The 20,919-nt window shown below is 40.7% G+C and overlaps 1 protein-coding gene across 3 annotated transcripts in view; it reads right to left on the reverse strand.

Moving 5' to 3' along the window:
* The window catches only part of LOC135206955 (ankyrin repeat domain-containing protein 40-like), a 51,336-nt gene that overhangs the window by 13,856 nt on the left and 16,561 nt on the right, over positions 1 to 20,919 (reverse strand). For all 3 annotated transcript variants that reach the window (XM_064238507.1, XM_064238504.1, XM_064238505.1), the window contains exons 2-3: positions 17,902 to 18,035; positions 3,958 to 4,103 (exon numbers count right to left, since the gene is read on the reverse strand). In XM_064238507.1, the coding sequence (XP_064094577.1) occupies positions 3,958 to 4,103; positions 17,902 to 18,026 (271 nt within the window). In that variant the 5' untranslated portion in view covers positions 18,027 to 18,035. The remainder of the gene's footprint in view (positions 1 to 3,957; positions 4,104 to 17,901; positions 18,036 to 20,919) is intronic.

Consider the following 20,919-nt stretch of genomic DNA (forward strand, 5'->3'; position numbering starts at 1 on the left):
TTTTCATTCACACTACAGTATTTCCACCCATGGTTTAAAAAATTCAAAGTTTAAGAAGTCATTAAAGGATAAACTATATCTATAATGTTAATTTAATTAATTTTTCATTATCATAACTACATACAGTAATACCCCAACATATGAGTGCTCCAACATACAAGCACTCCGAGATACGAGCCAGCCTCCAAGCAAAATTTTGCATTGAGATACGAGCATGCTTACAGATGCTAACGCTAGATGGCCGAGCACTTGGGAGAACTCTAAGCCTGCTTCACTCGTTCAGTTCATGCGGTCGTTGACTTCTGTACACATCTCCCGAGCATCTCCCATGTTGTGTTTGTGTTATTTACGTGGTTTTCACTGTATTTGTGAACATCCTTTGTAATCAGTGATGGGTGCCAAGAAAGCGAGTGGTAAGGTTGGCAGTCAGAAGAAAAAACGCATGATGACGATGGAGATGAAGCATGAAATTACCGAGAAACATGAGCGTGGTGTCCATGTGAGTGAGTTGGCACTCAATTATAAGCAGAGTACATTGACGATATGTACAATCCTCAAACAGAAGGATGCTATCAAGAGCACAAAGGCTTCCAAAGGCATAACTATCATGTCTAAGTTACGGACAAATATAAATGACAAGATGGAGAGGCTTCTGTTGCTGTGGATTAGGGAGAAGCAGCTGGCAGGAATAGCGTTACTTACTGAAACAATCATCTGTGAGAAGGCCAGCACAATCTATGAAGATTTGAAACAAAGGGAAGCAGCTGAGGGCGAGGAGACATCAACGCCAAATAGGGAGACATTTAAAGCTAGTTATGGATGGTTCGATAATTTTAAAAAGCGAACTGGGATCCATTCAGTTGTGGGGCATAGGGATGCTGCGAGCTCAGATGTGAAAGCCGCGGAGGATACATTGAACGTTCTTCTGCACTTGCTGCCGCGGAAGGTTACATCCCCCAACAAGTCTTCAACTGCGATGAAACTGGCCTTTTTTGGAAAAAGATGCCATGGAGGACATTCATCACAGCTGAAGAGAAGAAACTGCTGGACCACAAACCCATGAAGGATAGATTGACTCTAGCTTTATGTGCTAATGCCAGCGGTGACTGCAAGATCAAGCCACTGTTGGTGTATCACTCCGAGAACCCACAAGCTTTCAAGAGTCACAAGATCTTGAAAGAAAAACTTCAAGTGATGTTGCAAGCTAATGCAAAGGCATGGGTTACCAGGCATTTTTTCACGGAATGGATAAATCTAGCCTTTGGTCTGGCAGTCAAGATGAATCTGATTTCATTAAGGTCCTCTATCTCCCACAAAACAACACTCCACTCCTCCCCATGGACCAACAGGTCATTTCTAATTTCAAGAAACTGTACACAAAGCATTTGTTCAAAAAATGCTTTGAGGTTACAGATAATACCAACCTCACCCTTCATGAATTTTGGAAGGACCATTTCAACATTGTTAATTGTTTGAAAATTATTGATGATGTATGGCAGGGTGTAATGCGAGGAACCTTAAATTCAACATGGAAGAAATTGTGGCCTGATTCTGTAGCTGAAAGGGATTTCGAAGGGTTCGATCTGGAGCCTGAGCCTGAGCCTGCTCTGTTTGAAGAGATTGTGACTCTAGGAAAGTTCATGGGGCTGGAGCTAGATGAGGCAGATGTCAACGACCTTGTCTAGGAGCATCAAGAAGAACTCACGACTGAGGAGTTGATCGACCTACATACGATGCAACATTCGGAGGTGTTGCAAGGGATCAGTAGCGAGGAGGTTGAAGCGGAGAAATCTATTTCTTCAAGGGGGATTAAGGAAGTGTTGGCTAAGTGGCAGGATGTTCCTGATTCACTGAAAAGAAACACCCTGATAAATTGTCTACTTGTTGTGCTTCAGCTCTTTTTAATGACACTTGCCTGACTCATATCTGCAACATTTTGAAAGGGAGGCAAAAACAAAGCTCCTTAGATAGGTTTTTGGTTTTTGTTAAAATGGCCTGTGGCAAGTGAAAGTGAAAGTGAGGCAAAAAGAGGTAAGGCAAGTGAAAAACAGTAAATAAACACAAATTGAAAAAAGTAAAAAAAATAAAAAGAATAAAAAGTTAAAAAAAATTAAGCTAAGTTCAGTAAGTTAATTTTAAGCTTAAGTGTTACGCTATGTGTAGGGAACAGTATTAAATACGGTACCGTCCAACTCTCTTTCCCTCCCTCCTCCTCCGCACACACAGCTGTTAGACGCTATCATCTGTCTCGAAGGTAAAACTCATAATAAAACCACATTTTATTTCTTATCATAGTAATCATTGATTATATCCTTTTTGTGTGTATACAGTATGTCTATACAGTATAGCAATTAAGAACATGTTTTTTCCATTGTAATAATCATTGATTTGGGTGTTTTTAGAGGGCCGGAACGGATTAAATTTTTTGTCAGTTATTTTATATGGGAAAAATTTAATTGTGATACGAGCAAATTGACTTACGAGCTCAGTTCAGGAACGAATTATACTCGTATCTCAAGGTATTATTGAACAAATATAGTATTTATATTTAAATGAGTCAATGTTTGTAATGAAATGCCAGTTTGTCAAAAGCACTAAAGACCTATGAATTATGTTTGGGGACACCACAAAGTTCTGGCAGCATCACCCAAATGTTGCACATGCAGTGAAAATATCATGCATTTTTTGGATATTTTGTTATCCATAATTTAATAAGCTTTATTGCCATTCTCAAACATTCTGGATATGTGCTTATGGTGCTATATTATTTCTTCTAAGAGTCAGTTAACAATAATTTGTGCTACATAGGTAGTTGGTTGTAAAGCATGAAGTGTATGGGTGTGTCAGACATGATTCATGATGATCATTCACCACTATGTGAAAGACATTATTGGTATGGGAACGTGGATAATAGCATGTCCTTTAACAGACATGAGGTACTACATTGATTATTTTAGATATAAGATATTTTCCTTACAATATACTGCTTTAAAATTTAAGTTTTATGTTACTTCTACTGACAGTACTTATTATTCTGTACAGTATTTACCAGTAAAGGCAGTCCCCGGGTTACGACAGGCTCGGCTTACGACTTTCCAAGGTTAATTATATTCATCAGAAATTATTTCCAGGGTTACAACACTACAACGCTCATCTGGCAGAAGAAATATGACACCAAAAATGCAAAATAATCAATATTTGAAGGTTTTTTTTTATGAAAAATGCAATAAGAATGCAGTTTACATAGGTTTGAATACACCCAAAGCATTAAAAGTAAGCATTTCTTAGGATTTTTGTCGATGTTCCGGCTCACGACTATTTTCGGGCTACAACGCGTCTCAATAACGGAACCCCCGTCGTAACCCGTGGACTGCCTGTATATATCTATCTATTTTCAGGAAATAATATGTTAACATTATCTGAAAGGCTTATTATACAAGATTCAGGCTTTTGGTATGCTGAAAGTTTTATGGTAACACAAGGGTGAAGTTTCTGTGGAGCCTAAAGATATTGGATTCAGCATATTCATGCCGTTATCCCTATTTTCCATAGCTTTCTTTTCAAAATTAGACATTGCTCATGCAAATGTGGGACCATGCACAGGATGCCACTATCACAAGCAAGCTTCCACTAAACAATATGCCAAGAACAGCAAAGTAAGTTAATGGGGAATGTTGCTTAAAAGTGATCAGGCTACCAAAGGTAGTAGCAATTGCCTGGCAGATGGACAAATTTTGTAGAGTTACAGCAAGATGTTGAACTAAACAGCATTTAGGCTGTACCACATTAGAAAACCAATTTAAGATGAAGGTTTACTCAATTCCACTAAATGCAAATCAACAACACAAAATCCTGGGAGGCAGATTTTTATAAGCAGCAGATCAGCTAAAATACAAGTGTTGCAAGAAAAGAGAAATCTTTCACTAATGATTCTAAGAGACATATCTAACTACATACCGAGTAACTGTAAAATCTGAGAATTTGTTGTAAGATGGGCTGGTGTTTGAGACTGATTATTCTCTATTTTTGGGTCTGCTCCATTTGCCATGAGCCAACGGACAGTGTTAACGTTTCCTCTCTTACAAGCCCAATGAAGCCCTGTCCTAAAATTGATTAAACATATATTACAAGTAGAAGTAAGACTACAACCACAGTAGTAGTAGTAGGAGTATTAATAAAAGCATAAAAAAACACAGTAATACAGTATGACTTCCATCTACTTTTTCTACCATCAAATGGATCAAACTAAATTACCATACCTAAAAACCAGCATAAAAATAAGCAGTCCTCACAAATACACACTTATTAAAATTTACAAAATTGCAGAATCATAAAGGTTTTTAAAAGAGACCAAAGACAATTTTTCAAAAAACAATTAACTCACATGCCCTCACTGGTAGGAAAAATTTATTACAATGTTATCACATCTATCAAAAATACAGTACATGCTCATAATGAGACACTGTACAGAGTAGGAAATACTACAGTAAAAAAAAAAGATAGGATGAAAGGGTATTCCAAAACAGATCAGGGTTTCAAGAAGTTCTTATGGCTTGGAATAGCAACTTGTACTAATCACACTGATGCTAAGATATAACAATACTTTAGAAAAATTAAAATAAAAGCAAATTTCGAAGAATTAATACTACATTGCTATTTTGGGGGTATTTTCACTGTCTCTGTGGTCTTAATTGTAGAATGAATCTGAATGGAATTATTAATGTGAATAAGTATCAAATGAAGCAGCCCAATTTCTGCCTGCATCTACCAGAACAAGACATTCTTTTGTGAAATAATTTGCAAAGTATAATGGTTTACATCTACAAATATAAAATTTTAGTAATAGGATAGTTTCATTTATACTTACCAAGTAATTGCAGAGCTTATGTTTCTAACAAATGTGGCCACTTAAAATTTGAAATTCAAAGTAGCATACTAAAGTTTAAGAGTAGGTAACAAGCCTCGCCCACTGTCAGGGAGGAATAGGTATGACACAGCTGAAGAGCTCAAATTTGTTGTGCCTAATGTCCTTGAAAGGGGGAGGGCTCTGATTCTGTTGTAATTGCTTGGTAAATATATATAAAACTTTATTTTATTAAAAAAATTTTATTTCTATAAAAGTAACTTATCAAGTACTACGTAATTACATAGCTGAATCCCAAATTGACAATCTAGTACTTCCAAAAATTCAGTGAGGTAAGAGCTTTGAAAAGGGGAAAGGAAGCTAGCATTGGTTAAAAAGGACATTTTTATAATAAAATTTGATTGGATATATACTAACTGACTCAAGTAGCCTGTGCTCCAGTCTGCCAAGTAAGCTGGAGGCTGTGAGCTAAAATGTGGAACAATCACAATTGTGAGATACCAGGAAAATACCTCTGTACCCTGAAGCCATGTAAACCTTCTCTGTAACATTCACAAGTACTGCCGAAGTAAAACCTGAAGTTAATACTCGACCGACTAGAACATATCCACCCAAGGCCTACAACAGCCAAACATTAACACCATTCTCTCCTTACTACTTTCCAACCTCCACACTTTCAGTCTCTGCAACGGAAAGTGATGAGTATTGTAGGCATGGTAAACAAAACAAAATGTGTTGGCCTAATTGCAAACATTTGGCCTGAAAGAATGTCTTAACATTCAGAAATTACTTCAAGGTAATTAAATTTACTGGCAGCTTATGACTATAATAGCCTTTGGTTGGTAAACAAAATCTCAAAAGCAAGGTATAACCTAATGGAATGATGCAACATTCAAGAATCACTTTAAAGGTAATTATTAACCGGCGACATGCATGTAGCCTAATCCCAGTAGGTAAATAATAAAATGCAAAATTTTGGGATAAAGAAATAGAATTTGAGAATTACCTTAAGGTAATTATTTACTGGTGTCTTGCTAATAGTCTATAGCTGGTAGACAAAGCCTAAAAACAAAAGTTTGGCTTAAAGTAATGATGTAAAATCAAGATTACTTAAGGCAATTATTAACCGACAACTTGCCCATAGCATAGCCTGGTAAGTAAAACACATAAGCAAAGGTATTCGGCTTAATTGAATGGCGTTACATTCAAGAACTATTCCCGAAGACTTGATGATAATCTGAATAAACAAAAGACAAGACTCATCTTGCTCGAAGGCTATGAATGCATTCCAGTGGTTGTGTAACACTCCCGAAATCTGGTGATATAACTGGAAAATAAGAACAAGCGGCTGTAAGCACTTGATGCTTAGTTGAGTACGGCAGAAAACAGAATGAGTGATTAGCTGAGTGGTTCCTAGTGTGTACTGCCATTGGGGGACCGCACTGTATACCTACACTGAGCAATCAAAGTGCTACATGTGAAATTTGAATTAGGCTATTGTAAGTGGAAACTAATAGCTATATAATTATTGGGTAAGTCTCATATACAAAATAAACTAGTTCATTAATACCATATAATTTTTTTTTTATATAAATCTCCAGACTGTTTGATCTAAAATGATATTGTTATGATACAATAAAGTTTTATACATACTTACCTGGCAGATATATACTTAGCTATTTGACTCCGTCGTCTGACAGAAATTCGAATTTCGCGCACACGCTACCGGTAGGTCAGGTGATCTACTTACCTGCCACTGGGTGGCAGGACTAGGAACCATTCCCATGTTCTATCATATTTTTTCTATACCGCCTGTCTCCTGAGGGGAGGTAGGGTGGGTATAAATCATATATATCTGCCAGGTAAGTATGTATAAAACTTTATTGTATCATAACAATATCATTTTTATACATTCAACTTACCTGTCAGATATATACTTAGCTGATTCACACCATTGGAGGTGGGACAGAGACAGCTAAATATAGATTCAAACAGGAATCAAAACAATCGTTGTAGGTAATAAATAAATAAAACCTTGGTTCCTACCTGTTTAGACTGAAGACTTCATGAATACAATCCAGGAGTCTAGTCAGTCTCAAGAGCCTCAGCGAGATATTGATCTATGGCTAAGAGTTCCTGTGGGTCTGCCAAAGGGGTCTTATCCACTTACTCGGCAGATCCTGGAAGGACTATGTCAATGGGTGCTTATCCACTTACTTGACAAGAACCTATACAAGGAGCACAACACCGATCCCGATCACCTTAACCTAACCATGTTAGTTCTAAGATTGCAAGAAGTTATCCCCTAACTCCTTGCAAACAACCACAAACTCGAATCACAAACATTTGTACACTTAAAAGTACAAAAATAAAATTAAATTAAAAATAAAAATAAAAAATTTTTGTACAATCTAGCCAGTAAGACGTCTCTTGATTCCCTACTGACCCAAGCCAGGACGCATATTCCCGGACTGCACTGAGGTTTCGGCCAGGCTCCTCCAGGCTCCTCCCCTAGAGCATTGTGGGCGGAGATATCTCTCTCTCCTAGCAGACGACGCATTTCGTTCCGTCATGCTGCCCTCTTCGTTCTCCTCCGTCATTAGCTTATTTTGTTGTGTTTTTATTATTTTTATGTTGTGTAAACATGAAATTGTGACATACAGTATATCCATATTTTACGATAGCAATATGCATAATTTACTATATAAATCAATATTATTCATAAATTTATTGTAATATGCTGCTAGCCAAAGTTCTTTAGCGAAAGTGTTTATGATGTGAACCGATGCTTATGACAATTACACGAATATGTACACATTTCATCGTAATTGAAGCTCAAAATGTGACAGTTAATGGTGTTTCCAGATATTATTATACACATTTACTTGGTTATTATGAGTAATAGTCAAATGACTGCACATTTAATGGGAAAGGAACTTCGTTTCCTAAACCAGAAGTTTTGTTTACATTCGTTAGCTGACGTGTGGCCTAACTTCTGGTTTTCTTTTACTACTATATACGAGAAGGAATTTGTAAAAGAAATTTTGTTTTTCAATAGAGTAAACATCACATTTAGTAATAAACCACAATGTTGAATTTACTAATGGCAAAAATACTCTATATTGTTTGGTTTTTATCAGTCAGCTGACTTTGCCCTTTTGATTTTTATCTTTAAACTCTTGGTGTAGCCTAACCTTTGAAATTTTGTTTGTCTTTTCTTTTATGAGGACATATAAGGTGAAAATTCAGTCAATGAAGGGGGGAAAAATTGACCAGCCCTGTGTTAATGTAGAATATATGTATAAGGGGGGGTTGGTTAGATGATGCGTTTGAACTTTGCTCAACATATCCTTACAAAAGAAAGAGGAAAAGATGGTACCAACCCAATTGGCACCTAATAGTTAATGCTGCATTTGTAGACTCAATCATATGTTACAATATTCAGAATCCCACTAATAAGCTTGATAAAAGGGAAAATGATTGGCACTGGGTTAGGCTGTAAAGGGAGCAAAACTCGAAGGGGTAGGCATTCAAATCCTATGGAATGTAGGTTAAGAAAGGCATTTTCCAGCGCAGTATGACGACAAAAACCACAAGCCCCAATGTATTGTAGGCTATATCTTGCCAAAGAATTGCTTAAAGAAAGATAATGGTTCATGTAAGAGAAAGCAATCCTATTTTTTTATGGTCACTGTTTTGAAAAACGACCTCTCTGTATCATTCCATGTTTTGAGACATCATACCTATCAAGTGCACTAAAGGCAGTGCCAATGTGGAAAATAAATATGTGAGGCATTGATGAATTGGGTAAAGGAATGTTGGTGAAATTATTAGTCATATATGAAAAGGAATTTTTATGATTTTTCTCAATTTTTACCCTTGCATACACTTCTGTAGTATTATTTTCGTTGCATATGTCAAAATTGTACAGGCTCAACCTTCCTTTTTCAGATAGTATGCTTCAGAAAAATTCTCTTCACTTCATGATGCATTGACCTTAATTTCATTACTTAGTTTGTTCCTTCATTTTTTCCCTCAGATATATTCACTTCTAAAGGGTGGCAACCTTGCACAACTTGGAGCTTCATGTAGCCTGCTGTTTTTTCTAGTCCATGCATGCTTTTCCTGTTGTTACAACCTGCTCATCACTTTCCATCATCTACACTGCAGTACAATGTGCATAAATGAACTTTTATGTACATCAAGCATGGACATGAAGGGGGTTTAAAAAATAAATGTGTATACTACTGTGAAAATATCTTACATCAGCCTCAATTGCTAAATAATACTAATGATAATATGAAGCTGCGAGATCAATAGTCTTACTTGCTGCAGACTTAGAGTAAAAGGACAAGTGGGAGGGTTAATAAGTGCGAGAATACTAAACAAAAAATATATTGTAAGAAAAATAAACCCATTTTCAACATTATTATAATAAATGTCTTTAGATAATTATATAAGCATCTTCCTACACACATGGATGCTAGTAGGTAACACTTACACAAGTCTTAATAAATAAAAAACTATAATCTGAAGATCACAGAAATATGAAAAATGCATATGCAGTTCTAGCAAACATAAAGGTAGTTTTCACACTGGATAAAAAAAGGTGATAATAAACAGTATCCATCTAATATATATCACAGTCATCCCATACCTAGGAATATGTGAAGCACCACAGAATACATTACTATAATTGTCTGTAGATAATTATATAAGCAACTTCCTACGCACATGGCATGGATGGTAGTAGGTGAAGAAATGGTGAAAAGAATGTCTTTCACATCTTTCAAAAGACAACTCTGGAGTATGCAGCAGTGGTATGGAGTTCTCATTCAAAAAGAAGCATAAATATAGAACTAAAGAAAGTACAAAGAGCAGTTACAAGATGGGTAACAGTTCAGAAATTTGAGCTGTGAAGATACATTTAGCAAAGATGCGACAAAAGGCTTAACATTTCACTAAGGTTAATGGCTTTTGGCATTTTGCTGGTTCAGCAAAACATTGAGTGCCAGGTTTCTCTTTCGTTTAGCTGCTTTTAAGAGCAAGTCAGACTTTCTTTTTCTGCCCCTCCCAATTGGGGCAGCTCCTCTTGGCATGCCAACTGGGCGTCTAGCAACTGATGTTGGTTGACAAGGTATTTTACCCCTGCCAGCTCCAGACAATTTTAATGATGTTGGTGAAATTATTAGTCATATATGAAAAGGAATTTTTATGATTTTTCTCAATTTTTACCCTTGCATACACTTCTGTAGTATTATTTTCGTTACATATGTCAAAATTGTACAGACTCAACCTTCCTTTTTCAGATAGTATGCTTCAGAAAAATTCTCTTCACTTCATGATGCATTGACCTTAATTTCAGTACTTATGAATAATATTGATTTATATAGTAAATTATGCATATTGCTATCGTAAAATATGGATATATGTCACAATTTCATGTTTACACAACATAAAAATAATAAAAACACAACAAAATAAGCTAATGACGGAGGAGAACGAAGAGGGCAGCATGACGGAGCGAAATGCGTCGTCTGCTAGGAGAGAGAGATATCTCCGCCCACAGTGCTCTAGGGGAGGAGCCTGGAGGAGCCTGGCCGAAACCTCAGTGCAGTCCGGGAATATGCAGCCAGGACGCCCGTGCTCCACCAAGCATTCTAATCAGCAGAAAAACAACAATCCGTCTCACAAGGTAGATCTATGTACCATTAAAAATTAAAATATCAAATACAAAATTTTCTAAGGATCGTTATGTGTTCCCAGCCCCAGCACTGTATCGGCTGATACAAAAGGACCCAGAGAGAAACACTTTTCATATGTCACTTTAACGTCCTTAAGGTAGTGCGATGCGAAAACTGAATCACACCTCCAGTAAGTCGCATCCACAATGTCTTTTAAAGACATATTCTTCTGAAAAGCTAATGAAGTGGCTACCGCTCTAACCTCATGAGCCTTCACTCGGAGAGTCCTGAAAGTCTTCAGTGCAGTTACTATGAGCATCAGTAATAATGCTCCTAACAAACACGGGTCTACTAGGATCCCGAACTGCGCACCACAGGCTTTGTTTACATCCCCTGAGTTCGTTCTTCTTCTTTAGATAAAACTTCAGGGCTCTAACCGGACATAATGATCTTTCTAATTCCTCTCCTACGAGATTTGAAAGGCCTTTAACTTCAAAACTCTTTGGCCAGGGTTTTGAGGGGTTCTCGTTCTTGGCCAGAAACAGAGTCTGGAAAGAACAAATTGCCGCATCACTCTTAAATCCTACCCGAGAATCTAGAGCGTGTATTTCACTAATTCTTTTCGCAGTCGCTAAAGACAACAAGAAAATACATTTTCTCGTTAGATCTCTAAACGACGCGTTGTGAGGAGGTTCAAATCTATTTGATGATAGAAATTTAAAAACCACATCCAAGTTCCAGTTCGGAGTACGAGGAGAAATGGTTTTAGAGGTTTCAAAAGATCTAATAAGGTCGTGGAGATCTTTATCTTCTGCTATCTTCAAACCACTGTTTCGAAACACAGCAGAGAGCATACTCCGATAACCTTTAATGGTTGAAACTGATAATTTAGATTCTTCCCTAAGGAAAATCAAGAAATCAGCAATGTTGGTCACAGAGGTATCGGAGGAGGACAGTTTATTCTTCTTACACCATCTTCTGAAAACATCCCATTTTGATTGGTAGACCCGAATAGTTGAAGATCTCCGGGCCCTAGCAATTGCTTTTGAAGCTTTGCTTGAAAAGCCTCTCGCTCTGACAAGTCTTTCGATAGTCGAAAGGCAGTCAGAGCGGAGAGACGGGAGGTTTTGATGGTACCTCTTGAAATGGGGTTGAGAAGATCTCTCCTGTGTGGAGAGATCTTGGGAAGTGTCCACCGAGTCCTTGGGATTCCTGTGACCTCTGTGAACCAATCTTGAGACAGCCAAAAGGGAGCGATGAGTGTTTAGTCGTCATCCCTTTTGACGCCGCAAACTTTCTTAAAACCACTCCTAACATTTTGAAGGGGGAAAGGCGTAGGCATCTAGGCCTGTCCAGTCCAGCAGCATGGCCATGGGCATCCACCGCTACGCTCTCGGATCTTCCCACTAAGGAGCAAAAGTTCTCTATCCTTCTGGATAGGAAGGTGGCAAATAGGTCTATTTGAGGACTGCCCCACAGGGACCACAGAGCTTGACACACCTGAATGTGAAGGGTCCACTCTGTGGGGAGAACTTGGTTTAACCTGCTTAGCCTGTCTGCTCTGATGTTTTTCTCTCCTTTCACGAATCTTGTGAGGAGAGTCACATTCTTTTCTTTTGTCCAATATAACAGCTCTTTTGTTATCTGGAACAGAGAAAAAGAGTGAGTCCCCACTTGTTTCTTGATATAGGCCAACGCTGTGGTGTTGTCCGAATTGACCTGTACCACTTGACCTAAAACTTCTGTCTCGAAGGCTTTTAGGGCTAGGAGAACAGCATAAAGTTCTTTGGAGTTTATATGCCAGTCTTTTTGATCCTTCCTCCATTGGCCTGATACTTCTTTTGTCCCTAGAGTCGCTCCCCATCCCTTCTCTGAAGCGTCTGAGAACAAGATTAGGTTTGGGTTCCGAACCTTTAGAGACAAGCCCTCGTTCTTTTCCAAGGGAATTAGCCACCACTTCAGATGATTCTTTACTTCCAGAGGGATTCTGAAAGTGTCTGAAAGTTGCCCGTTCTTCCAACTCCAAATTCTTCTTAAGAAGAACTGAAGAGGGCGTAGGTGGAGTCTTCCTAGAGAAATGAACTGTTCTAGTGAGAAAAGGGTTCCCAGAAGACTTAACCATTCCCTCACCGAACTCCCTTCTCTCTCTAGGAAGCTCGAGACTTTCTGTAATCCCCGAGCAATCCTTTCCTGGGATGGAAAAGCCCGAAAACCCCGAGAATCCATCCGAATCCCCTAATAAACTAAGTTCTGGCTGGGGATCATCTGAGATTTCTCGAGGTTCACGAGTAATCCTAACGTCCTTGTCAGGTTCAAAGTAGTCTGTAGGTCCTCCAAACATAGTTTCTCCGACTTGGCCCAGATTAGCCAGTTGTCGAGATACATTGAGATATTGATCCCTTCTAAATGAAGCCATTTGGCCACGTTCCTCATCAGATACATAAATACCTGAGGAGCGGTTGATAGGCCGAAGCACAAGGCCCTGAACTGGAAGATTTGTCCTTGTACAACAAATCTGAGGTATTTTCTTGACGATGGGTGAATCGGAACATGAAAGTAAGCATCCTGAAGGTCCAGGGAGACCATCCAATCTCCCTGACGTAGGGATGACAGAACTGAAGCTGAAGTCTCCATGGAGAATTTCTTTTTCTCCACGTACCGGTTCAGGATGCTTACATCCAGAATGGGCCTCCATCCCCCCGAAGTCTTTGGAACCAAGAAAAGGCGGTTGTAAAACCCCAGGGAGAATGGATCCTGCACTAGTTTTATTGCATTCTTGTCCCTCATCGACACCACCGTCTGCAGGAGTGTCTCTCTCAGTCCAGGGTCCTTGTAACTCGTCGACAAATTCTTCGGAGATGTTGCTAAAGGAGGTCTGTCTACGAAGGGAATGATGTAACCCTTCTGTAGGACAGACAGAGTCCAGGGATCTGCTTCTCTTAAAGACCAGGCCTCCACAAAGTTTTGAAGTCTGGCCCCTACCTGTGCTTGGAGGACATGGCTGCTACTTGCTCTTTTTAAAAGAGCGGAAGGAAGACCTCCCTCGCTTGTCGAAGGGCTTTCTCTTCGAAGTTGATCGAGTCGAGGGAGCTCCACGAAAGGGCACCACTGGAGTACGAGCCACCTTCTTCTGAGCAGGAACTGCATGTCTAATCTTCTTCGTGGATTGCACAAGAAGATCCTGCGTAGCCTTTTCTGACAGGGATCTTGAAACATCCTTCACTAACGATGAAGGAAACAGATGTTCTGACAGAGGTGCGAAAAGTAGGGCGGACCTCTGAGAAGGAGAAACTCCTTTCGTCAGAAAGGAACTGTAAAGAGATCTTTTCTTTAAAACTTCCGATCCGAACAGTGCAGCTAACTCACCAGAACCATCTTGCATAGCCTTATCCATACAAGATAGGACACTGTGCAAGGTTTCCGGATCAAGAAAATCTGGCTCACTCGTCTTTTTAGCCAGCACCCCAAGGGGCCAATCCAAGAAGTTAAACACTTCTAATACATGGAATATTCCCTTAAGGTGCTGATCTAATTCAGACATACTCCAGGACGCCTTTGCAGAATTTAGAGACTGTCTTCTCACTGACTCTACTAGGCTCGAGAAATACGAATCTGCAGAAGAGGGGAGTATCAAGCCCATAGCCTCTTCCGTTTTATACCATATACCTCTCTTCCCTGTCAGCTTGGAGGGAGGAGAGCAATAAACAGTTCTAAGCGTCTCCTTCTTCGATAAAAGCCAAGAATCCAAAGACTGGAGGGCTTTCCTCATTGAAATCGCAGGCTTCATCTTTAATTAAGAAAGCCGAGGATTTCGGGGTTTTCGTGCTCGAAAACAGCGATCTCCGTGAAGGAGGAGCAGCAGGACTAAGAGAGTCCCCAAACTCCTTGAGAAGTAACGAGGCTAATACTTTATAATTAGAAAGTCCCTCGTTGGTCGAAACTTCTTCTTCAGAAACCTCTTCAATGTCAAGGTTAGAAGGGGATCTCTCTTTCCTGATCGATTCTCTATCAAGAGAAGTAGCTCTAGGAGAAATGCTTCTAGTAGGGGAAGGACTACGAACATTAACGTCCCTACAACTAGTAGAAGCTTCGCGCCTGACTGGATCATGCCTAGTCGGCGCCTCGCGCTTGGTAGGCTGCTCGCGCCTAGTTAGCGCTTCAATCCTTGGCGGCGTCACGCGTCTGGATGGCATCACGCGCCTGTCAGGATCCTCGCGCAAAACTGGCGTCACGTGCCTTGCTAACGTCTCGCGCCCCGCAGCATCCTCGCGCTTGCCTGGCGCCTCGCTCCTAGGAGGCGTCACGCTTCTGGCTGGTGTCTCGAGCCTGGCTGGCGCCTCGATCCAAACTGGCGTCACTCGTCTGGCTGACGTCTCGCGCTTGGAATGCTCGACGCGCCTGACTGGCGACTCGCGTCTAGAAAACTCTTCGCGCCTGGATAGCGCTTCGCGTCTGGCTGGCGCTTCGCGTCTGGCTGGCACTTCGCGTCTGGCTGGCGCTTCGCGTTTAGACATCTCGACGCTCTTGTCTGGCGTCTCGCGCCTAGAAGGCTCTACGCGTTTGGTTGGCGCCTCGCGCCTGGCTGGCGCTTCACGCCTGGCTGGCGTCTCACGACTAACTGGAGATTCACGCCTATCTGGCGCCTTGCGCCTGACAGGAGAACGGATTTTGCTCGGTCTATGAAAGGCTGACGAATCCGATTCCAAGTCCGAAGAAGACAATTCTTGATGGCGAGTCTGACCCCTCGACAGCCTAGACTCCTTTATCGGCAGGAAAGCATCTTTCCTTCTAGGAGGGTCTCTTGACAGAACTCCCACCAGAGAAGTGATGGAATCCTGCATAGTACGAAGGATTCTGTTTGTTTCTTCATTCTTGTCTACCCTAGGAGTAGAAGATCGGTCTTTAACCGGTTCCCACAAGTCTGTGGGGGAAGGAAGAACCTTCTTTGCTCTCTTAATTACCGAATGGTCTTCCTCTTGAAAACGCTCAGGACTCGATGTAATCCTGGGTTCATCCCAACATCTTTTCAGGGGGCGAGAAAGATCCGCCGATCTCCAACCTCTTTAAGGAGAAGAATTCTCCGAAGAGGAGAAACACTCTCAAAGAACGCTTTTCCTGTAGCGTTCTCTGGCATTCTGTGGCGAAACAGAAAAAGCCGAAGGGATGTCTGACTGTTGGGGATCCTCCACAACCTCCTTACGGCTTTTGACATTCCTTCTCCTCTGGGCTTGGGAGCTTGAAAGAGGTCTAGGCCTGGGAGCGTTGTGGAGACAATCAGACGCCCCCTCCACAGCATTGGGGACACTTATATCACTATCCACAGCACTTAAATCACACTGCTTACCTTCAATAGCCGCCATTTTGGTTTCCATTTTCCGAAGGGCGGCTTTAAGATTCGCAATCTCTGATGCCGAATCTGTGGGATCTAATAAAGGAGCAGATACTACATTAGATGGGGCAGTAAAAGGAGAAGAGGGTATAATATTACTGATAACCCTGCTAGATACAGAACTAGGCAAAGGTTTGGAAGAAGACCTCCTCACCCTGTCTCTTTCCAACTTCTTCAAATAAGAAGTTAGAGATTTCCATTCTTCCGCACTCAAATCCTTGCATTCATTACAAGTATTATCAAAAGAACATTCATACATTCTGCATTTCTTACAAATAGTATGAGGATCAAGCGATACCTTCGGCATCCTAACTTTACACCCCACATTCACACACATTCTCACCACACTTCCAGAATCAGACATCATGTTGAACAATCCAAATCAAATTCCAAAAAGGGTCCACAATCGCGTATGCCAGTACAATCAATGCAAATACGTCACTGAGAAGTCCAAACGAAGATCAATTGCGATGCAAAATATGAATCCAGCCGGAGATACCCACAACGATGTTGCCAGTATGGCCGACAGAAAAAATATGATAGAACATGGGAATGGTTCCTAGTCCTGCCACCCAGCGGCAGGTAAGTAGATCACCTGACCTACCGGTAGCGTGTGCGGCGAAATTCGAATTTCTGTCGGATGACGGAGTCAAATACCGTATATTTCGGCGTATAAGTCGACCCTTTAGCCCCAAAAAATCATGCCAAAATTAGGGGGTCGACTTATCTAACGGTAACAAAAAGTGAATCTTTATTATTTTGGCATATCGGTACAGGAATCCAGGCTTTACAGTTGGCTAATAACAATGACAGCCTTGTTGAGGTAACTATGTATGTAAATACCAGTATTAAAAACATTTCACACTGTAATACGACAATAATAATACATTAGAACATCCATTACCTTAAATAAAATTAAACAAATCAAAGTAACTTGAAGAAACCCCAATCGCACAGCAAGTGTAAACATTGCGTAGCTATTTGTAGTACAGTAATTGAGAAGGATGCGTTCACTCTGACAGTTTGTATTTACCGGGGTATTGTTCAAAAACATTTATGGTATGAAATCTTTATTTATCACTTTAAATAAAATAAAAAAAAAAATTGAAATTAATAGTAAATAAGTATTTAAAATCCTTCAAAATTACTTGAGTCATCGTCACTTGAATTAAACAATTCATCAGACAAATTATCATTCACGGTTTCATCATAAGGATCCCAGTTTGAATCTGGTGAATCAACTGCAGGTTCGTTTTCCCTCAAATGAGCCTGTTTATGCCACAAAAGAACCAAAAGTCAAGGAATATTCCAACATAATAATAAAATACTGGCACGTCGTTTTAACAACCCAATCAAAACATTAAGTGACAGTTTGTACATACATATATACGTAGGCTGTTATGCAGCGTTACTTGGCGTTTTGTTTGTTTACATTACACTCGAGTAACGTATCTTTCGTTTCGTTTCCATTTTCTAATCATATTTGCCGCGTATTCATCTTTTATATATTACACAGATTTGTTAATATACCGAGTATATTACCTGTATTTCTTATGGTAAGTAGAGCAACATATGTACCGTAATAACATTCAGGTTATTTTATATGATACGTTTTACCCTGCTGCTTATTTTGAGCGTACGGTTGGCCTCACATTTTATAGGTCGACTAATATACCCGATATTAGTTAAAATCATAAAAATTTACTCAGAATTGGGGGGTCGACTTATCTTCCGGTCGACTTATACGCCGAAATATACGGTAGCTAAGTATATATCTGACAGGTAAGTTGAATGTATAAAATTGGATTTTAAGGGGATATATTTGTGATAACATGACAAAGAAAACTTACTCTAGCCTGCATCTGAAACAAGTCTGTTATCAGCCACCCCAATTTCCCAAATGACCATGTATACTACATGATTCTACTTTCATACAAACCAGTCATTGTATGTTCATTACTTACCAGCCATTAATATCATGCTTGCAGTTTATGTTGGTGCCTCTAGAAATTAAAGCACCTAATGCTTCATTATCACCATAGCAGCAAGCTTCTCGAAGCTTCTCCTCATTGAGCTTTTGGACATCCATTTTGAAAAACTGTAGGAAAAATGTTTTTACATTAGAAACATGTTATTGTTAGTATACAATAAGGTTTTGTACATACTTACCTGGCAGATATATATACTTAGCTATACGTCTCTGACGGTCACGACAGAATTCAAAACTCGCGGCACACGCGACAGGTAGGTCAGGTGATCTACCTTACCCGCCAGCTGGTGGCGGCTGTAAGAACCAATCTCCCTTTCCAGCCAGAATTTTCCCTTCCACCTGTCTCCTGAGGGGAGGCTGGGCGGGTCCATCAATCGTATATATCTGCCAGGTGGTAAAGTATGATAACAAAACCTTATTGTATACTAACAAAATAACATTTTTGTGGACATGAACTTTCCTGTCAGATATATACTTAGCTGATTGACCACCCTGGTGGAGGGAAAGAGGACAGCAATATAAATATGGAAAAAGGGGGAAAACAACACTAGTTGTAGGATGTAAATACAAACCTTGTTCTTACCTGTTTAGGCAGAAGACTTCGTAGTTACTGTCTATGAGTCTGCGTTGCCTTAAGAGCTTCAGCGAGGGCGTGACCTACAGCTGACAGACTCTTTGGGTCTATCAAAGGGATTTGGTTATCCGCTTACTTGATAAGAAATCCGAGCAGGATCGTCAACGGGGATTCGCCACGTCCCACTTATATGACAGAACCTAACCACTATCATTGCAAGGAGCTCAAACATAAACCGATCACCTAACCAATCTAATCATTGTTAGACTACGAAATGAAAAACATGCCTACCCGCATGTTCTTTCAAACAACCAAAAACTTACAAACCTAACAAGGGGAAAAAAATATATACTACAAAGGATATGTCTCAGCTCCCTGCCCCAGCACCGAATCCGCCGATACGTACGGGCCTAACCGAAAAGCACTTTTCATAAGTAATTTTGACGTCTCTCAGATAGTGGTTTGCAAAGACTGAGTTGCAACGCCAGAATGTTGCCTTCATAATATTACTCAGGGATATGTTTTTGTTAAAAGTCAATGCGTGGCAATAGCTCTTACCTCATGAGCTTTGACCTTAAGAACTTTGAATTGACTTTCATCACTATCGCATGCGCTTCTTTCACCAGGCTTCTGATAAAGAAGAAGCGCATTCTTCGAAAGAGTCCTCCTTGGATCTCTTACGAGCACCAAAGGTTGACATCATTGCCTTAAGTTTTTCTTTCTCTGTAGATAGAACTTTAAACTTCGTATGGGCAAAGCGACCTCTCTGCTTCCTCGCCTACTAATGCAGACAAGCCTTGGACTGCAAAAGCTCCTAGGCCAAGGATTTGAGGGGTTCTCGTTCTTAGCCAAGAACGAAGGAAGGAACGAACAGATAGCTGCATCTCCTCTGAATCCCACATTTCCTTCTAGTGCATGGAGTTCACTAACCCTCTTTGCGGAAGCCAAAGCCATGAGAAAAATTGTCTTCTTCGTGAGGTCTCTAAACGAGGCAGACTGAGGCGGTTCGAACTATTGGACCTAAGGTAACGTAGCACTACATCCAGATTCCAACTCGGAATCCCTGGAGAAACCTTCTTGGATGTTTCAAAACGATCTTATTAGATCATGAAGGTCCTTATCTTCTGAAATGTTTTAAGTTTCTGGTGCCTAAAACACTGCAGATAGCATGCTACGATAGCCTTTAATGGTTGATATTACCGAACCAATCCACTTTCTTCCCAATAAGGAAAAGTAAGAAGTCTGCTATTTTGGGTCACAGAGGTACTGGAAGAGGAAAGTGATGGTTCCTACACCATCGCCGAAAGACGTCCCACTTCGACTTCGGATTGGTACACTCTAAGGGTGGGTAGAAGGCCTTCTTGCTGCTGCGATAGCCGTTGCAACTCTTGCCGAAAAGCCTCTCGTTCTGACCAAACTTTTGACAGTCTGAAGCAGTCAGATCCTTAAGAGCGGGGGGAGGTTTTTGTTATTATCTTGTTGGTAACCTCTCGAAGTGGGTTGTCTTGTGAGCAGGATCGATCCTCTGTGGTAATGTTCTCGGAAGATCTACTAACCATTCCAGTCCTTCTGTGAACCATACTGTTGCGGCCAGAACGGGGCTACCAGCGTCATCCTTGCTGCCTCCGATTCTGCAAATTTCTTTAGAGTTTCTCCCAGTATCTTGAATGGAGGAAAGCATACATGTCTAGACCCTTCCAATCTAGTAGAAAAGAAACGCGTCTATCGACACTGCCCTCGGGTCCGATATCGGAGAGCAGTAGTTGGCTATCCTCGCATTCTTGGCTGTGGCGAAGAGGTCTATATGAGGCTTGCCCCAAAGCTTCCACATGTCCTGGCAAAAACATCCTCGTGAAGAGTCCACTCTGCAGGCAGGACTTGATCTTTCCTCGCTTAGGAGGTCTGCTCTGCGTTCTTTTCTCCCTGTACGAAACCTGGTAAGGAGACAAATCTTCCTTTGCTCTGCCCAAAGCAGAAGTTCTTTTGCTGTCTCGTACAGGGAGAGAGAGTCCCCCCCTGCTTCTGATGTAAGCCAGGGCCGTGGTGTTGTCCGAGTTGATCTGTACTGCTGGAAGCTAGGACGTGGGGCTCGAAAGCTTTCAAAGCTAGCCAAACCGCCATCAGCTCCTTCTTGTTGATGTGCCAGGTCACCTGTTCCTTCTTCCAGGTGCCTGACACTTCTCTTGAGCCAAGCGTTGCTCCCCAACCTGTTGCCCCGAGGCGTCGGAACATACAACACTTGGTTGGGGTTCGGAATGTGAAGGGACATCCCTTCTGAAAACCTGAGAGGGGTTGGCCCACCAAGAGAGGTCCTTCTTGATTTCCCTTGAGATCTTGAAGGAGAACTCTAGGTTTTTGCGAACGACACCTCCAGTTTTGATGTAGAAAGAACTGGAGAGGTCTGAGGTGCAACCTTCC

The sequence above is a fragment of the Macrobrachium nipponense genome, chromosome 31 (genome assembly GCF_015104395.2).
Source record: "Macrobrachium nipponense isolate FS-2020 chromosome 31, ASM1510439v2, whole genome shotgun sequence".
In the NCBI taxonomy this organism is placed as follows: domain Eukaryota; kingdom Metazoa; phylum Arthropoda; class Malacostraca; order Decapoda; family Palaemonidae; genus Macrobrachium; species Macrobrachium nipponense.